Genomic DNA, 13,770 nt, shown 5'->3' with positions numbered 1-13,770 from the left:
GATGAAGTTTTCTTTAGTTATTGTAATTTTGATGTAATGAAATTGTTTGATATTATTCTTGGAAAATAAAATTCTTTTTATTGGCTGCACCATTTTTCATGGCCCATGAGTTAAAACATTTTCTGTACATGCTTGGGGTATAATCCTGATGCAGCCTTAAAAGTGAAAACGTTCCAGACATAACTCATTAAAATGAATATTTTGCTTTCATAAATGATGGTCATATAAATGAATAAATATACTTTACAAAATCACCTGAGAGAGGGAACTGTATAGTGTTTTTACCTGAAAGAAATCTCTTAAAACACCACTGCTATAAACTTCAGCATCTGGATTAGTAGTTTAATCAAATTGCTGAATTATCCTCCTAAAAGAAACCCATCCAAATTGCTAGGACTCTGCAGCTACTACTACAAATGGAGGGCACATCTAGTGGAAGATGAGTGCTCCCTCCTATCCAGATGCAGGTAGTTTAAATATCTGTCTCATTGAGCATTGACAACTTCTTTCATATATGCGTATGGGGGAGGGGTGCTGTAGAGGACTCAACTCCCAAAATGGCAGAGAAAACCCGTTGCATCTCCAAGATGGGATCCCCAATAATTCCTGCCTTAACACGCCAAGCAATATGCTCGTCAGGCCTCACTAGGATGGCTCCTTTGTCAGTCATCTGACACATATCCCACCACGATGACTTCACTGTCGATGACCTCTTAACTTCCACTTCCACCACATCTACGTAGCTCTCCCAAGCCATCAATGCCCCTGCACTACTTATTTTAACTCCAGTGTCAGTGTTACTAGGCCACATTACACAGACCTTGGCAGAAACTTTAAATTCCTCTGCCACCTTCAATGCGGCATGAGCTAGCTGGTAGGACTCCTTTACTGGGGCTATAATGAGAAGGAACTCTACTTTATCTCCTGATACCAGATCCAGGGTAGAGCAAATCTCCTACAAACAAACACTCATACAGTAAGCTCATGAATTAAAATGAAACATACGGCCATCTATCTAAACCAGGGCCTCTACAGGGCCTACAAGCAGTCACTTGGCATCAGAAACCAGTAAATTTATATTATGGCCAAACGAGCAAACCTTAGAAACTCAATCTCCAGGGATATAGGTGATTTACTCCTTTGGTAAAACAAAATAGAATAAATAACCAAAAAAAAAAAAAGACTATGGTCGAACTGGGACATACCTCACTAGTTAGATTTGACAATAATCTCACATTCATATGGGGTAGCCTTGACCCAGGAGCTCCAGTGGGAATATAGTCCCTCCGACGGCCAGTAGGTGCTTCCAGTGCATCCTGTGCACTGTCACTGTCAGGTACAAGTGCTCCTTTGAGATACCTAACATGAATGGCAATGAACAAAACAGGTATTCAGAAACTCCTCCAACTCACTAACATAAATATCATCATTGACTGATTTTGTCCTGCACCATAAGATTACAGAATTTGCTGGTGGACTTGAAGCTTTTGAATAAGTTTGTGAGGTCAAATCATTGGCTTAGATGGACTTCCCATCAGAATAGCCTCAGTGAAGGAATAATCTAGATCAGTCCAAAAACAATACTACAATTATCAAACAGAAGCAAAACCACATACTAGTGATCAATTCATCAATATTTTAAAGGAAAGGACTTATTTCGGTAAGGCTCAGACATCAGTCATTGCTAAATAAAGCAGGGAATTTGACTCGATTAACTCTGAAATTCTCAGCATGAGATTAAAAGCAAGTTGAATATTTTGAAATTGAGTTAGCTGGTATAGATTGAGATTTAAGTAAGAAAATAAATATGGTACCTGAAACCAAGATCCTCTGCAGGAAACTGGAGTTGAAGACTCTTTCCTTCTTCAAATATACGCCTTAGTTTAGCAAGCCTAAAAGATCCAATTGGGTTTTTTTCATTCAAAAGATATTCTGAGACCTGTGCACGACCTATAGTGAAAATTCCATCCAAAACTGCCCTCTGTAGTCCAGAAGGTAAAATGGAACCAATGCCATTGGTGATAACTTGATGTACTGCAAAACCACCCAAAAGCAAAGGGAAAAAAAGGGGGGGGGGGGGGGGGGGGGGGGGGGGAGGAGGAACAGGATGATAATACATATATGTTATCAACCAGTAAGGAAGCTACTGTGTCTCAGGGATTTGAAAGAAAGATTGATAAGCAACCTATCAAAAGAAAAGAGAAATAAGATCAAATCAACAAATAACGTTGGTTTTACCTGAGTTTGCAACAGTTGGATCAAGACCAAGTGTAGCAGGCACTGCCATGGCTGCTCTGAAGTTCTGAATACTAAGCTCAGTATTGAAAATGGCAATCTGACAGCAACAAAATAAAACTCATTTAAGTATCTAAGTTTTAACTAGAACATAATGGGAACAACAGGGAAAAGTATGAAAGACCAATTTCTGGACAGATAAAAAATAGGAGGATGCTAAGAACGAGGTGCAACCCAAGTACAAGAAAAGAATAAAAGCAATACCGGTCTACGTTCTGTATCATAAGTGTGAAGAATTGAAGATGGTGCAATACCCTTCACAAGAGAAGCTAATTTCCAGGCAAGATTATGAGCATCTTGAATACCGGTATTCATTCCTGCATAAATCATGTGGAAGTGGAATCTATTAGGTGATATTTTTCTTCATATGGACCAAAATAATTAGAAGCAGACCTTTATCAATCCATACAAATGGATCTCAAAGAGCACACTGTGAGCACACCATTTTGTGCACCACCCAGGAGGCTTCCTCCTAGCTAAAACCCATCCTAATTCATGACATTGATATTTTCCAATGCAGAGTTATTTGCATGAGTTGTACCCCAATAGTTTCCCACATTTTCTTTGAGGGCCTGTCCATATCCTAAGAAATTGAAGCAGGAGTTGTTAATTCCAACTGATTCCTAAGAAACTACAGAAAATAATGGGGTTTGGATATAACACTTCCAAGGATTCACAAATTCCAAGATACTCCGAATTGTCATCACATACAAGATATCCAACTCTTGCCTTAAAAAAAAAAAAAAAAGAACAGTATAATCTTATGACTTGCATGGAAATTTTAGAAAAAATACGAAGCCCAATTTTACATTACAATACCCATTTCTTGTCGAAAATAACTTCTATTCATGATTTCTCTCTCCCTCTTCTTCCTTGTGTTTCAGTTTCTTGTTCTTATTCACTCCTTTCCCTCCGTTTGTAGTTTTACATGAGAAAAATGTCCAAATCCTGGTTCTGAAAACCATAAAATCTGTGTGATACATATGATAAGATCTGAGTGTTTCATAGTAGATATGACTAAAATCGGTTTTCTATTGTTTTGTTTATTGTCCTTTTTTTCCCTTTCTTGATCCAACACACCAACTCATATATGCTGAGGTGTTAAAACTCAAAAGTTGAGATTTCTAGTTTAATAGCTTTTATTTTAGTTATCAACAAAAAAACAAAGAAGTTGTTTCATTGAACTCCCTCTCCCCCCACCCACCCCTCTTGCTCCTCTCCCATCAAAAAGAAAAATTAAACAAATAAAATCCCATGGAAACAAGTAGACCTTCATTCCTTGTTTTTGTTTTTGCTTTTATTTTTTCCTTCCTGACCTAGATGAGTAGTCTGATCACTCTGATGAAAAAAACAAAAATTGATCAGAACTGATAGAGATATACAGGTCCTTGTTTTCTTTTATTCTCATAATAATCAATAATTTGATTTAATAAAATGTACTAGGAATATTGTTAAAACTTATTGTTATGCTCTCTTGAATGGTAATACTACTCATCAGGCTTCTGTATTGCCTCTCCCACATAAATAGAAAACAATTTCTTTATTATCACTATTGAATTTGGATCATGCTGAATTACATTTGTTGTGATAACACTGAAGCATATGTCAGATAGATAGATTGTATGTTGATGTCTAAGAGGAAAGCTTGTTTTAAATCCATTCCCATCAAAATTCTGAGGCCATTCAGACAACTTGACTTGTTGAGATTTTAGAATTTAATCATCATAGCCATTAGAGAAGTTAAATTTTGAATTCTCAAGAATTTAAACTCCTTTGGGATAATGTTCAACCCCCGTTGAGATCTATCCAAGACTCTTCTCCCCAAGGGTGACTGTCATGTATGATGGTTGACAATACAGCAACAATGTCGACACTTTTTGGACAACTTACAAGTCTATTTTTGTTTGTTCCAAAAGTGTCCTTTTTAGTTCTTAGGCTAATTATACACTTATCACTTCTCTTGTCATTTTATTTTTTTTTGATAAGCAATCACAATTCATTAAAGAGGCAAAAAACCTCAACGTCTACAAGATGTATACAATGCAGTACAAGCCAAAACAAGCAAAAAGACCAAAAAACAAACCATCCCTCATCTGGAGGCAAACCACTCCAGGAAATCTAAAAGGGAATGCGGCTCCTCTTCCATATACAATTTAGCCCAACCCCAGATATTACAAACAAAAGAATATTTGAACCTCTGAATAACTAAGACCCCTCCCCCCCCCCCCCCCCTAAAGGCTAATCTATTCCTTTCCTTCCAAACCATCCAAAAAATGAATAATGGAATGGAATTCCAGAATTTTTTCTTTTTTTTCCCCACAAAAGAACCCCCCCAACTATATAAAACCTCCTTTACAGTATAAGGGAACACCCACTTGACCCCAACTAAGCCCAACACTAAGTCCAAAGAACTCTAGCCACTGTACAATGAATAAGTAAATGATCCACACTTTCCTCTTCGCAAGCACACAAAAAACACCTATTCGGGAGATGCCACCCTCTTTTTTGAATCCTATCAAGAGTCAAGATCTTTCCCCAAGTAGCTTCCCACGCGAAAAACATGATTTTAGTTGGAACTCTTCCCACCCAAATCTTATTCTTCGGAAAATTGACAGCTCTAGCCCTATCCAACCAGCTGTACGCATCCTTCACTCTAAACTGCCCACTTCCCCCTCCCTTCCAAACAACTGAGTCCTCCTCCCGAGTAATCCTAACTCCTTTCAATGTTTGAAGCAACTCACCTATCAACTCCACCTCCCAATCATTGAAATCCCTACTGAAACACAAATTCCAACCTCCTTCCCCTACATTCTGGTCATACATGTCTTCAACCTTTGCATTTCTATTGGCTGCCAAACTGTAGAAATGCGAGAACCTTTGGGCCAGCGCTGCATCCCCGCACCACACATCAGTCCAGAAGCTGATTTTGTTACCTTTCCCAACCTTGAACCCCATTTTGTCCTAGCACCATTCAACTTCCTTTAAAATTTCCTTCCACACCCCCACACCACATGCACCCACAGCCTTTTTGGTCCTCCATCCATAGTCCTCCTGACCGTACTTTGCCTCCAACACATACTTCCAAAGGGCCTCCTTATCCGAAGCGAATCTCCACGTCCACTTACCAAGAAGCGCTTTATTCATTGTAGCAAACTTCCTTAGACCCAACCCCCCATTCTCCTTATCTCCACACACCACATCCCACTTAACCAGATGAGTTTTCCTTTCCATAAGACTCCCCCCCCCCCCCCCCCCCACAGAAAGTCTCTTTGCAATTTTTCTAATCTTCTTGCCACAGAAATGGGCATACGGAATAACGACATCTGGTACACTGGCATGCTTCCCATAGTGCTTTTAATTAGAGTGATTCTCCCACCCTTTGATATATATTGGCTCTTCCAAAGAGCAAGCCTCCTTCTCATTTTTTCTTCAATCCCGTCCCAGCCATAAGCAACCTTATTAGGCACCCCCAACGGCAGCCCCAAATACACATTCGGAAGCTGCCCCACCCTACACCCTAACTCCACAGCCAACTCCTCTATCCTTTGCACCTCTCCTACTGGAATAACCTCGCTTTTAGCCAAATTAATTCTTAACTCGGACGCGGCTTCAAACCAGAACAAGATCCAACTTAAATTCGTTAAGTTTTCCTTCTTTGCCTCACAAAAGACAATCGTATCATCGGCGAAAAGCAAATGTGCAATGTGGACAGCCCGACCTCTATCACACTGAATTTTGCAACCTGAAATGAAGCCCCCCTCCATAGCCCTTCTGATTAGGACGCTCAACACCTCCATCCCCATTACGAATAGGTAAGGGGACAGGGGATCCCCTTGACGCAGCCCTTTAGAACTCGGAAAAAACCTAGCTGGCGTTCCATTCACCAACACTGAAAATTTGGCTGTGGAAATACACCACCACATCCACCTCAGCCACTTAGCTCCAAAACCCATTTTTTCCATCACTTTCAAGAGGAATTGCCAATTAATGCTATCATAGGCCTTCTCTATGTCTAACTTGCAGATAACCCCCTTGTCTCCCTTTTTTTTCCAGTTGTCGATCACCTCATTAGCTATTAGAGAAGCGTCAAGAATCTGTCTACCCTTAACAAACGCGTTCTGATATTGGGAAACTACTTTATCTATAACTTTTTTAAGCCTGTTGGCCAACACCTTTGCCAACAGCTTATAGAGCCCCCCCAACAGGCTGATTGGCCTGAAATCTCCCAAATTCTCAACCCCTCATTTCTTGGGAATCAACACCAGAAAGGTGTTGTTAATACTCTTAAGGAACGTATTCTGTTCACGGAACTCCTTAAACATCATCAGAATATCCTCCTTGACGAAATCCCAGCAGCATTGCCAAAAGAAGACTGAGAACCCGTCAGGACCTGGGGCTTTATCCCCATTCATATCCATCAAGGCCGACAGGACTTCACCCTTAGAGAAGGAATCCTCCAGCATCTCTGCCTCTTGCACACAAATTTGATTAAAAGGGAGATTTCCAATGTCCGCCATCCACCCCGGACTTTCAGAGAATTGCTGCTTAAAAGCATTAGCTACCCCCTCTCTAATTTCCCTCTCCTTTGTCAGCCTAACCCCATCAATTTTAACTCGGTCCATGTGATTGACTCTCCTATGAGCAGACGCCATACGGTGGAAATATCTCGTATTCCTATCACCTGCCTTCAGCCAAAGTTCCCTAGACACCTGCCTCCAGTGAGTTTCTTCCAGATCAACCCACTTAGCATAATCCTCCTCGGCTTTCTTCTTACAAGCTACTTCCTCCATTGACAAGCTCCTTTCCTCCTCTACTTTGTCCCAATACTCCACTTGTTGAATCGCAGCCTCCTTGTTACTTCCCAAATTACCAAACTCCTCCCTATTCCAAACTTTAAGCTTCTGCTTCAGTTCCTTCATTTTCTCCGATAATCTAAAACTGGCACTGCCCCTGACCTCTATCCCCTGCCACCAACTCCGGATTAAATCCTTAAACCCCTCTACTTTAAACCACATATTTTCGAATCTGAAGGGTGCAGACCCTCTCCTCCAATTACCCCCCTCTATAATACTGGATAGTGGTCCGAAATCGGCCTGGGAAGCCTCCGCTGACTCACCCTACTGAACTGATCCAACGAACAAGGAGAGACCAGGAATCTATCTAGACGGGCCCTTGACATGTTATTCAGGCCCCCAGATCACGTGAATGCACCCCCTTGCAGATGAAGGTCCACAAGGCCTAGATCATCTACCACTTCCGCAAACCTCCTCATAGCTGAAGTCATTCTCCCTTGCCTACTTCTCTCACCTTGAGCAAGGGTAATGTTGAAGTCACCACCTAGACACCAAGGCCCCTCCCAAATTCCTCTGATTGCCCCTACTTCTTCCCAAAGCCACTCCCTTTCAAGTCTAGTGAAAGGGCCATAAACCCCCGTAAAAGCCCAAATCACTCCATTCTCCATTGTCCTGAATCTACAGGATAAAGAGAACTGCCCCACCTCCCACTCCAGCAACTCCAGAGCTCTTTTATCCCAACAGATCAGAATACCCCCAGCCGAGCCACACGCATTCAGGGCCTTCCAATCCAAAAATCTACCTGTCCCTAGACTCCTCACCACCCTATCAGTCATAATCTGGATTTTTGTCTCCTGGATGCAGAAGAGATCCACCTTCTGCTTTCTTAAGACCGATTTAATAACCTTCCTTTTCGAACTTTCGTTCACCCCCCTTACATTCCAGCTTACCAATTTGAGATTCATTAAACAATCTCCATCTGCTCCCCTTTGCCCTTAAACGGGCCCTTCATTTTTCCATCCCCCTCATAATTCACTGAGCATTCCAACCTCTTTAGTTCCCTTTCAAACCTCGATTTTTCCAGTAATCCTTTACTATGAATCTTTTCCCTTCTCTTCCTGATTTTAGACAGAAAATTTAAAATCTCCTTCTCCAACCCATCAGTCGGAAAGCCCAGAAATTGACTAAATCTTGCGAGGCTACTTTCTTGCCAATCTAGGTCCTCCTCCCCCCTTTCATCTTGATTCTCATTCTGTGAAGATCCCCCTTCCTGCTCCCTTGCCATTGCTATGGGCCCTTTGAATTCAACCATCCCCCAACAAGCACTACCAGTCGCCCTGGTACCCTCTACATCTTGCCCTTGAGAGTTTCTACCCTTTTGGCAATTCTTCCCAATAACCCCAGAATGGTCAAAGAACTCCCCCACTGGAGTCCGACCAAGAGCAAGCAAAGAAGAAGGAGAAGAATTCCCTGAAACCCATGATCCCCCTAAAGAAGAGAAGGCCTCATACCTCATGGCTTCATTCTGGAGGGCACTGTCTACCATTTCCTCAAGAGGATTGGCCTTCTGGGCGCTCGCAGTTTCCATCTCCCTTACTCTTAGGAATTCTATCTCGGAATTGTCATTAACAATCATCCCAGACTGAGCCCAGGCCTCCCCAGTATGCTTGCTCACCTTCAGGCCTGTTCTCTGAGGCGGCCCACCTCGCTATGCCTTAGTCTCTTGTAGCCCGCTCGAAGACGGCCCACTACCCTCTCCTCGATCCATAGGTGACCCAGACCGTGGCCCATATCTTTCCTCTACCGCTTTCTCTTTGCCTTTTGGGCCTTTAGGTCTGCCCGATAACCCAAGCCCACCACTACTAATTACTTTAGTCAACCCTGGTCCAGATAATGGAAATAGGCTAGGCTCCCCGTCCCTCCTGAGGCCCACATTGACATTAGGCCCATTTGGGGTCAACCCATCATCCACCCCATCCTCTGACACCCGGAGCACCGACCCGAAATGGATCCGGCCCACCGACATAACCCTACCCTTCCCATCCTGCTGTCCATCCATCACATCATCTGACCGTAGCAGTGCCTCGGAGCCTGCGCTGTCACCAACCTCCACTCGTCGGCCAGCGCGTGCATCTCCGTCGTCCCCTTCCTCACGGTCTTTTGCACTCCGACTGTTCTCCACCTTCTTTCTGATTATCGGCGTTGCCTCCCACCACAGCGGGAGGTGATAACAGTTCTCTACAACCCCAATGCTTATCGAGTTTGGCAGCTCATCCCCTTTCGTCTTCACCAAAATCCTCGCCCAACGGAGGTCCTCCATTTTCTCCGTCGGATCATCCATGGCGACAAAACCCCCGCATTCCTCACCTATTCTTCGCAATATACTCGGAGTCCATAGCGATAGCGGCAGTCCTTTTATCCTCACCCATACTTCCTCTTCTAACTCCCCTTCTTCCAAACACCCATAACATGGACTCCATAACTTCAAATCAATGAAAATCCCCCCCACCACCCTGTCTCCACCGTTGAAAGTTTTTCTAGCTTCTGCCGCCGTTTCAAACTCCAGTAGGGCCCGCCCCTCATCCATCCAGGCCAACCCTAACCTCCCTTTTAGCCCCCAAGCACTCGCCATCATCCATCCCATTCTCTCCAAATCCCCTCATCCTGCTACTCTAGGATTCCATCTCCCAATCAGACATTGACCCAACCGACCCACGTTTCTGCAAATATCCTCCCCCTTAACCTCCATCCTTATCTCGATGTTGTACCTTTTCCCCCAACACTTTCCCTTTTCAGGAGACACTCTTACAGGGGTTGGCTCATCCTTGTTTATCTCCCTTCTATCAACCCTAGAGTATAAGTTCCGCACCACATCCGCCATGGCTGTCCATCCCTCTCTTGCCCCTCTTCCTTTCGGGATACAGATGCTGAATCGTTTCTCCTCCGCGTCTACGACTCCTAGCCTAATGAAGCTTCCCGCCCTGTTCTCTTCATGCACCATGGAGTACCTTCTCCCCTTTTCCTTCCATCCCTTCTCCCATTTATCGGATTTCCGGTCCTTGATACACAGTTCCAATCCTTCCAGGAACGTCCCAACGCTTGCCAGTCCCAACCTGACCCAAGAGGAAACACCGTTTTTGCTTTCCACAATAAAGAGTAGGGTTTTGCCCCTTCTCTTCTCCACCTCTACTTCAAAGATTTTCGATTCCACTCCGAACTTCTGCCTTTTCCGATTCGACCTTACCTCATCATCGTCGCCTTCCCCCTCGCTCTCGCCCTCTCTCTCTCTCACGCCCTCTCTCTCTCTCTCATCGCCTTCCCCCTCTGTGCAATTTTGTTGATCCTTGTCATTTTATTCTTTGGATTCTTTTGACTAAATCCAAATAATATATATATATATATATATATATATACACTCTCAATATGTTAAATACTGAACATGCATTTATAGTTGTATACCTATGTTTACATTTTGGGGATTTGTTCTGTTCAATACTCCAGTCCCATTTTTGAATGAAACACTCATGTCCATCAATCTTAAAGGAAATCACCTATATTTCTTTTTCTTTTAGTTATTTGGTGTGAGATCACCTCAAATGTTAATAACTCTTCCCAACTAGATTTTCATCTGGAGAAGGAAACATTTTATGTGAAGAAGGAAACATTTTATGAGAAAAAGCTGCTAGCTTTTCCTCCTTGTCTTGTGTGACTATATAAATTATCTGTTGCCTGTAAATTGCAACAAGCTACAGGGCATGAGACAAATTTTTACCATAAATACACAAGCAGAATTTTCACTTTGTGTGTCTGAGAGAGGTACTCACCAAAACCACCAGCTGGAGGGAAACGATGAGCAGCATCACCAGCAAGTAGTATTCGGTTGTCACAGGATACAAACTTCTCAGCAACTTCAGCATGCATCACCCATGGCTTTGCATCGATTACATCTATGTCTACAAGCTCTTGGCCAACCAATTTGAAGATTAACTTCTCACATACCTACAAAGAATTAAATCCTTCAAAGGAACCATTACTTACAATGGAGAATATATCCTTATTTATATAACTTTTAGCTACACCTCCTAAATGCCTGGCATGCGGCATGCCTATCACTAATAGGGCAACAATAGTGTAATACTGTGATTGGCTCCTGCTTATCCTCTCCACCTGACTCTGGTGCTTATCCTATATACTATAACCACATAAGGGAATATGCCCAATAGAATAGAATAAGATTTTATCCATCCAGAAAAACTATCTTCAAGCAAAGAAAATTACCTCGGGGCTGAAGTCATGAAGGCTTTGCTGAGGTGGATAGAATGGTATCTACTAGATGACAAGTAAAAATCATATTGTAAGGTACATATTAAATCAATGTTAAATCAATACAATAAGATTCTGAACATTTCAAAACCTGCACTACCTGAAATACAAATTCCCCTTGCTTGAGATCATGAGCAACCAGAACCCCTATTGCTTCAGTATTGAAAATAAAGAATAGCATCCCAGGTCTCTCATTGAGTAGGTATTGTCCAAGCTCCTTGCTCAAAAAATGAATGCTGACTAGCTTTTGCAAGTCTTCTTCACCTTTCATGGTTATTCCTGCAAGTTTTCTCACTGTACTTCCTGCACCATCTGCACCAACAAGGATACTACACTGTATATTTCTCTTCATACACTTCCCCTCCTTCAGAAAAGATGCAGTTACATTAATACAGTCATCAGTGGCATCTATAGATACACACTCATGCCCCATCAATATCTGCTTTTCCCTGACATGCCCATGATTAAGGCCTTCCCACCCTTCCCAATTATGGACACGGAAACTGAGATTTTCCAGCTGCTTAAGAAGTAATGCGGTAAGTTTGTACTGTGAGAAGTGAGCAACGGAGATGGGGCTGACAACTTGCTTAAAATCTGCAATAAGAAAACATTAGAATGAATCATTTGATGTTTATTATTTACATAAATCATAAAAGCCACAGTGCAAGCAAATACACATTTTCTGTAGTCTTGCTTATAGGACTACGGAAAACAGATCAAAGGGCCCCAAGATCTTACTATAATAATGTTTATAACAAAAACAACCCTCCAAATTTATATAACATGAGAAGGAAACCAAGTGGCCTAAAATGTACGATCATATGGTTGAAATACAGGAAAGCTGCCTTTCAAGTGGCAGCATCCAAGCTGTATAAATTGCACCTTCAGGTTGCATATGGTCTACTGACCCAAGAACAGAGCCATAGAGTGATGTGCAGTATATGAACTTCCTCCACAAATCTACTGGAGGTTGAGACTTTTGGATCTCATCTGCCAAGCCATCCAATTTTCGGAACACCTGAAAGAGAACACTAGATCAAAAGAGAACTAAACATTTTAATAAGCTTGCATTCTTCTGATTAGTTTAATTCCTTCTTCCAGATAACGAAATCTACCTCCATAGATCGATTGTTGATGAAGTGCGCCTGTGGATGTTTAGAAAAAGTTTTGCTTTTCTCCAAAATTGCGCATTTGACCCCTACAAGAGGTCATCAAGCACTGAATTCGATTCCTAAGATAACTCTTTTTTTTTTTTTTTTTTGCAAATTGTAAATATGAAAAAGGAAAAGGATAAATGCATCATAAATTGCAGCAGTGAGGAACTGAATACCGCATTCTTGCGGACAATTTGCAACAATATGAAGTGCAAAAACAAGCAAGGGAAACTAAGCTTTGCAGAGAAAATTATAATTGGACACACCTTTACTTCCCATCACCCGAGAATGTAACTTCCTTTCTAGATGAACTCATGTTGCTAACTCCAAATAGTAGGTCCAAGGCATCATCTTTTTAGTTTTTCATATCATAGAGTTTTTCCAAATACCAATTTTGACTACCTAAGCTATCAAGTTATTAACATTTCTACTTGTTAGTTCCATCGTGACATGCAAACCCTAGGAATGTGGGAATAGGAATCGAAATGTGATGGGAATGAAGGTGACTCATAATACAATATAGAAGACAGGAATCAAAATCCTAGAGGGAGTGGGATTTGATTTCCATAACAATGAATTTTTTATTCCTATTCCCATTCTCTATTCCAGCTTTCCAAACATGACTTAATTTATATGTTATTAAAGAGAGCTTCACAACGGAAGAACAACTAGGATTGCCAATTGCAAATGTAAAACAAAAATCTCGAATTTCTTGCATAACAAATAGGTATAACAAACTGCAATTAGATCGATACGATATGATGTTTCATCAAATCACCAGAATAGCTAACATTTTCCTCTCTGTCACCGAGAAAAAAATGAAAACAAGGAAACTAGTCACAAGTTTTGATTTTCTATAAAAACCAAACAGATAATTAGGGTTTGGTGAATACCAAGTTTGGTGAGAAGGATAGAGAGAACGAGACCGACGGGTCCGGCGCCGACGATCAGAACCGGGAAGACACCGTTTCTGGAAACCTCTGAAAAACCTCTCTTTTGAGTGTATTGATACGGCATCGTTCTGAACATCCTGACAAACCCTAAAACCTCCATTGCTCAGAAATGGAACTCTCTGCTGACACGAAGGTGAGCAGCCATGGAGGTAGAGGTAGGCATATTTGGGTGGGCTGTGATCGGGCTGACGGTTCGCCCATGCCCAAGACCAAGCCCAAGCCCAACTAGTGTCACTTTGAGCTAAACTAACA

The 13,770-nt window shown here is 42.0% G+C and overlaps 1 protein-coding gene across 3 annotated transcripts; it reads right to left on the bottom strand.

Moving 5' to 3' along the window:
* Positions 1-365: 365 nt before the first annotated feature.
* LOC117921874 (2,4-dichlorophenol 6-monooxygenase) lies at positions 366-13,675 on the bottom strand. Of its 3 annotated transcripts, XM_034839826.1 has the most exons (11): positions 13,459-13,675; positions 12,527-12,609; positions 12,294-12,429; positions 11,512-12,005; positions 11,367-11,414; positions 10,913-11,087; positions 2,500-2,612; positions 2,239-2,335; positions 1,815-2,034; positions 1,206-1,359; positions 366-955 (listed from the first exon to the last, which is right to left on the bottom strand). In XM_034839826.1, exons 1-11 carry the CDS (start codon positions 13,616-13,618, stop codon positions 509-511), a joined length of 2,127 nt encoding a protein of 708 aa, XP_034695717.1. In that variant the 5' UTR covers positions 13,619-13,675; the 3' UTR covers positions 366-508. The 3 variants fall into 3 exon arrangements, with proteins under 3 accessions (XP_034695717.1, XP_034695726.1, XP_034695721.1); XM_034839835.1 differs by lacking the exon at positions 12,527-12,609 and having other exon boundaries at positions 12,320-12,429; positions 13,459-13,539; XM_034839830.1 differs by lacking the exons at positions 12,294-12,429; positions 12,527-12,609.
* Between the last annotated feature and the right edge of the window lie 95 nt (positions 13,676-13,770).

Source organism: Vitis riparia, chromosome 1 (genome assembly GCF_004353265.1).
Source record: "Vitis riparia cultivar Riparia Gloire de Montpellier isolate 1030 chromosome 1, EGFV_Vit.rip_1.0, whole genome shotgun sequence".
NCBI classification, from domain to species: Eukaryota; Viridiplantae; Streptophyta; class Magnoliopsida; order Vitales; family Vitaceae; genus Vitis; species Vitis riparia.
This window is presented reverse-complemented; position numbering and strand designations above follow the sequence as displayed.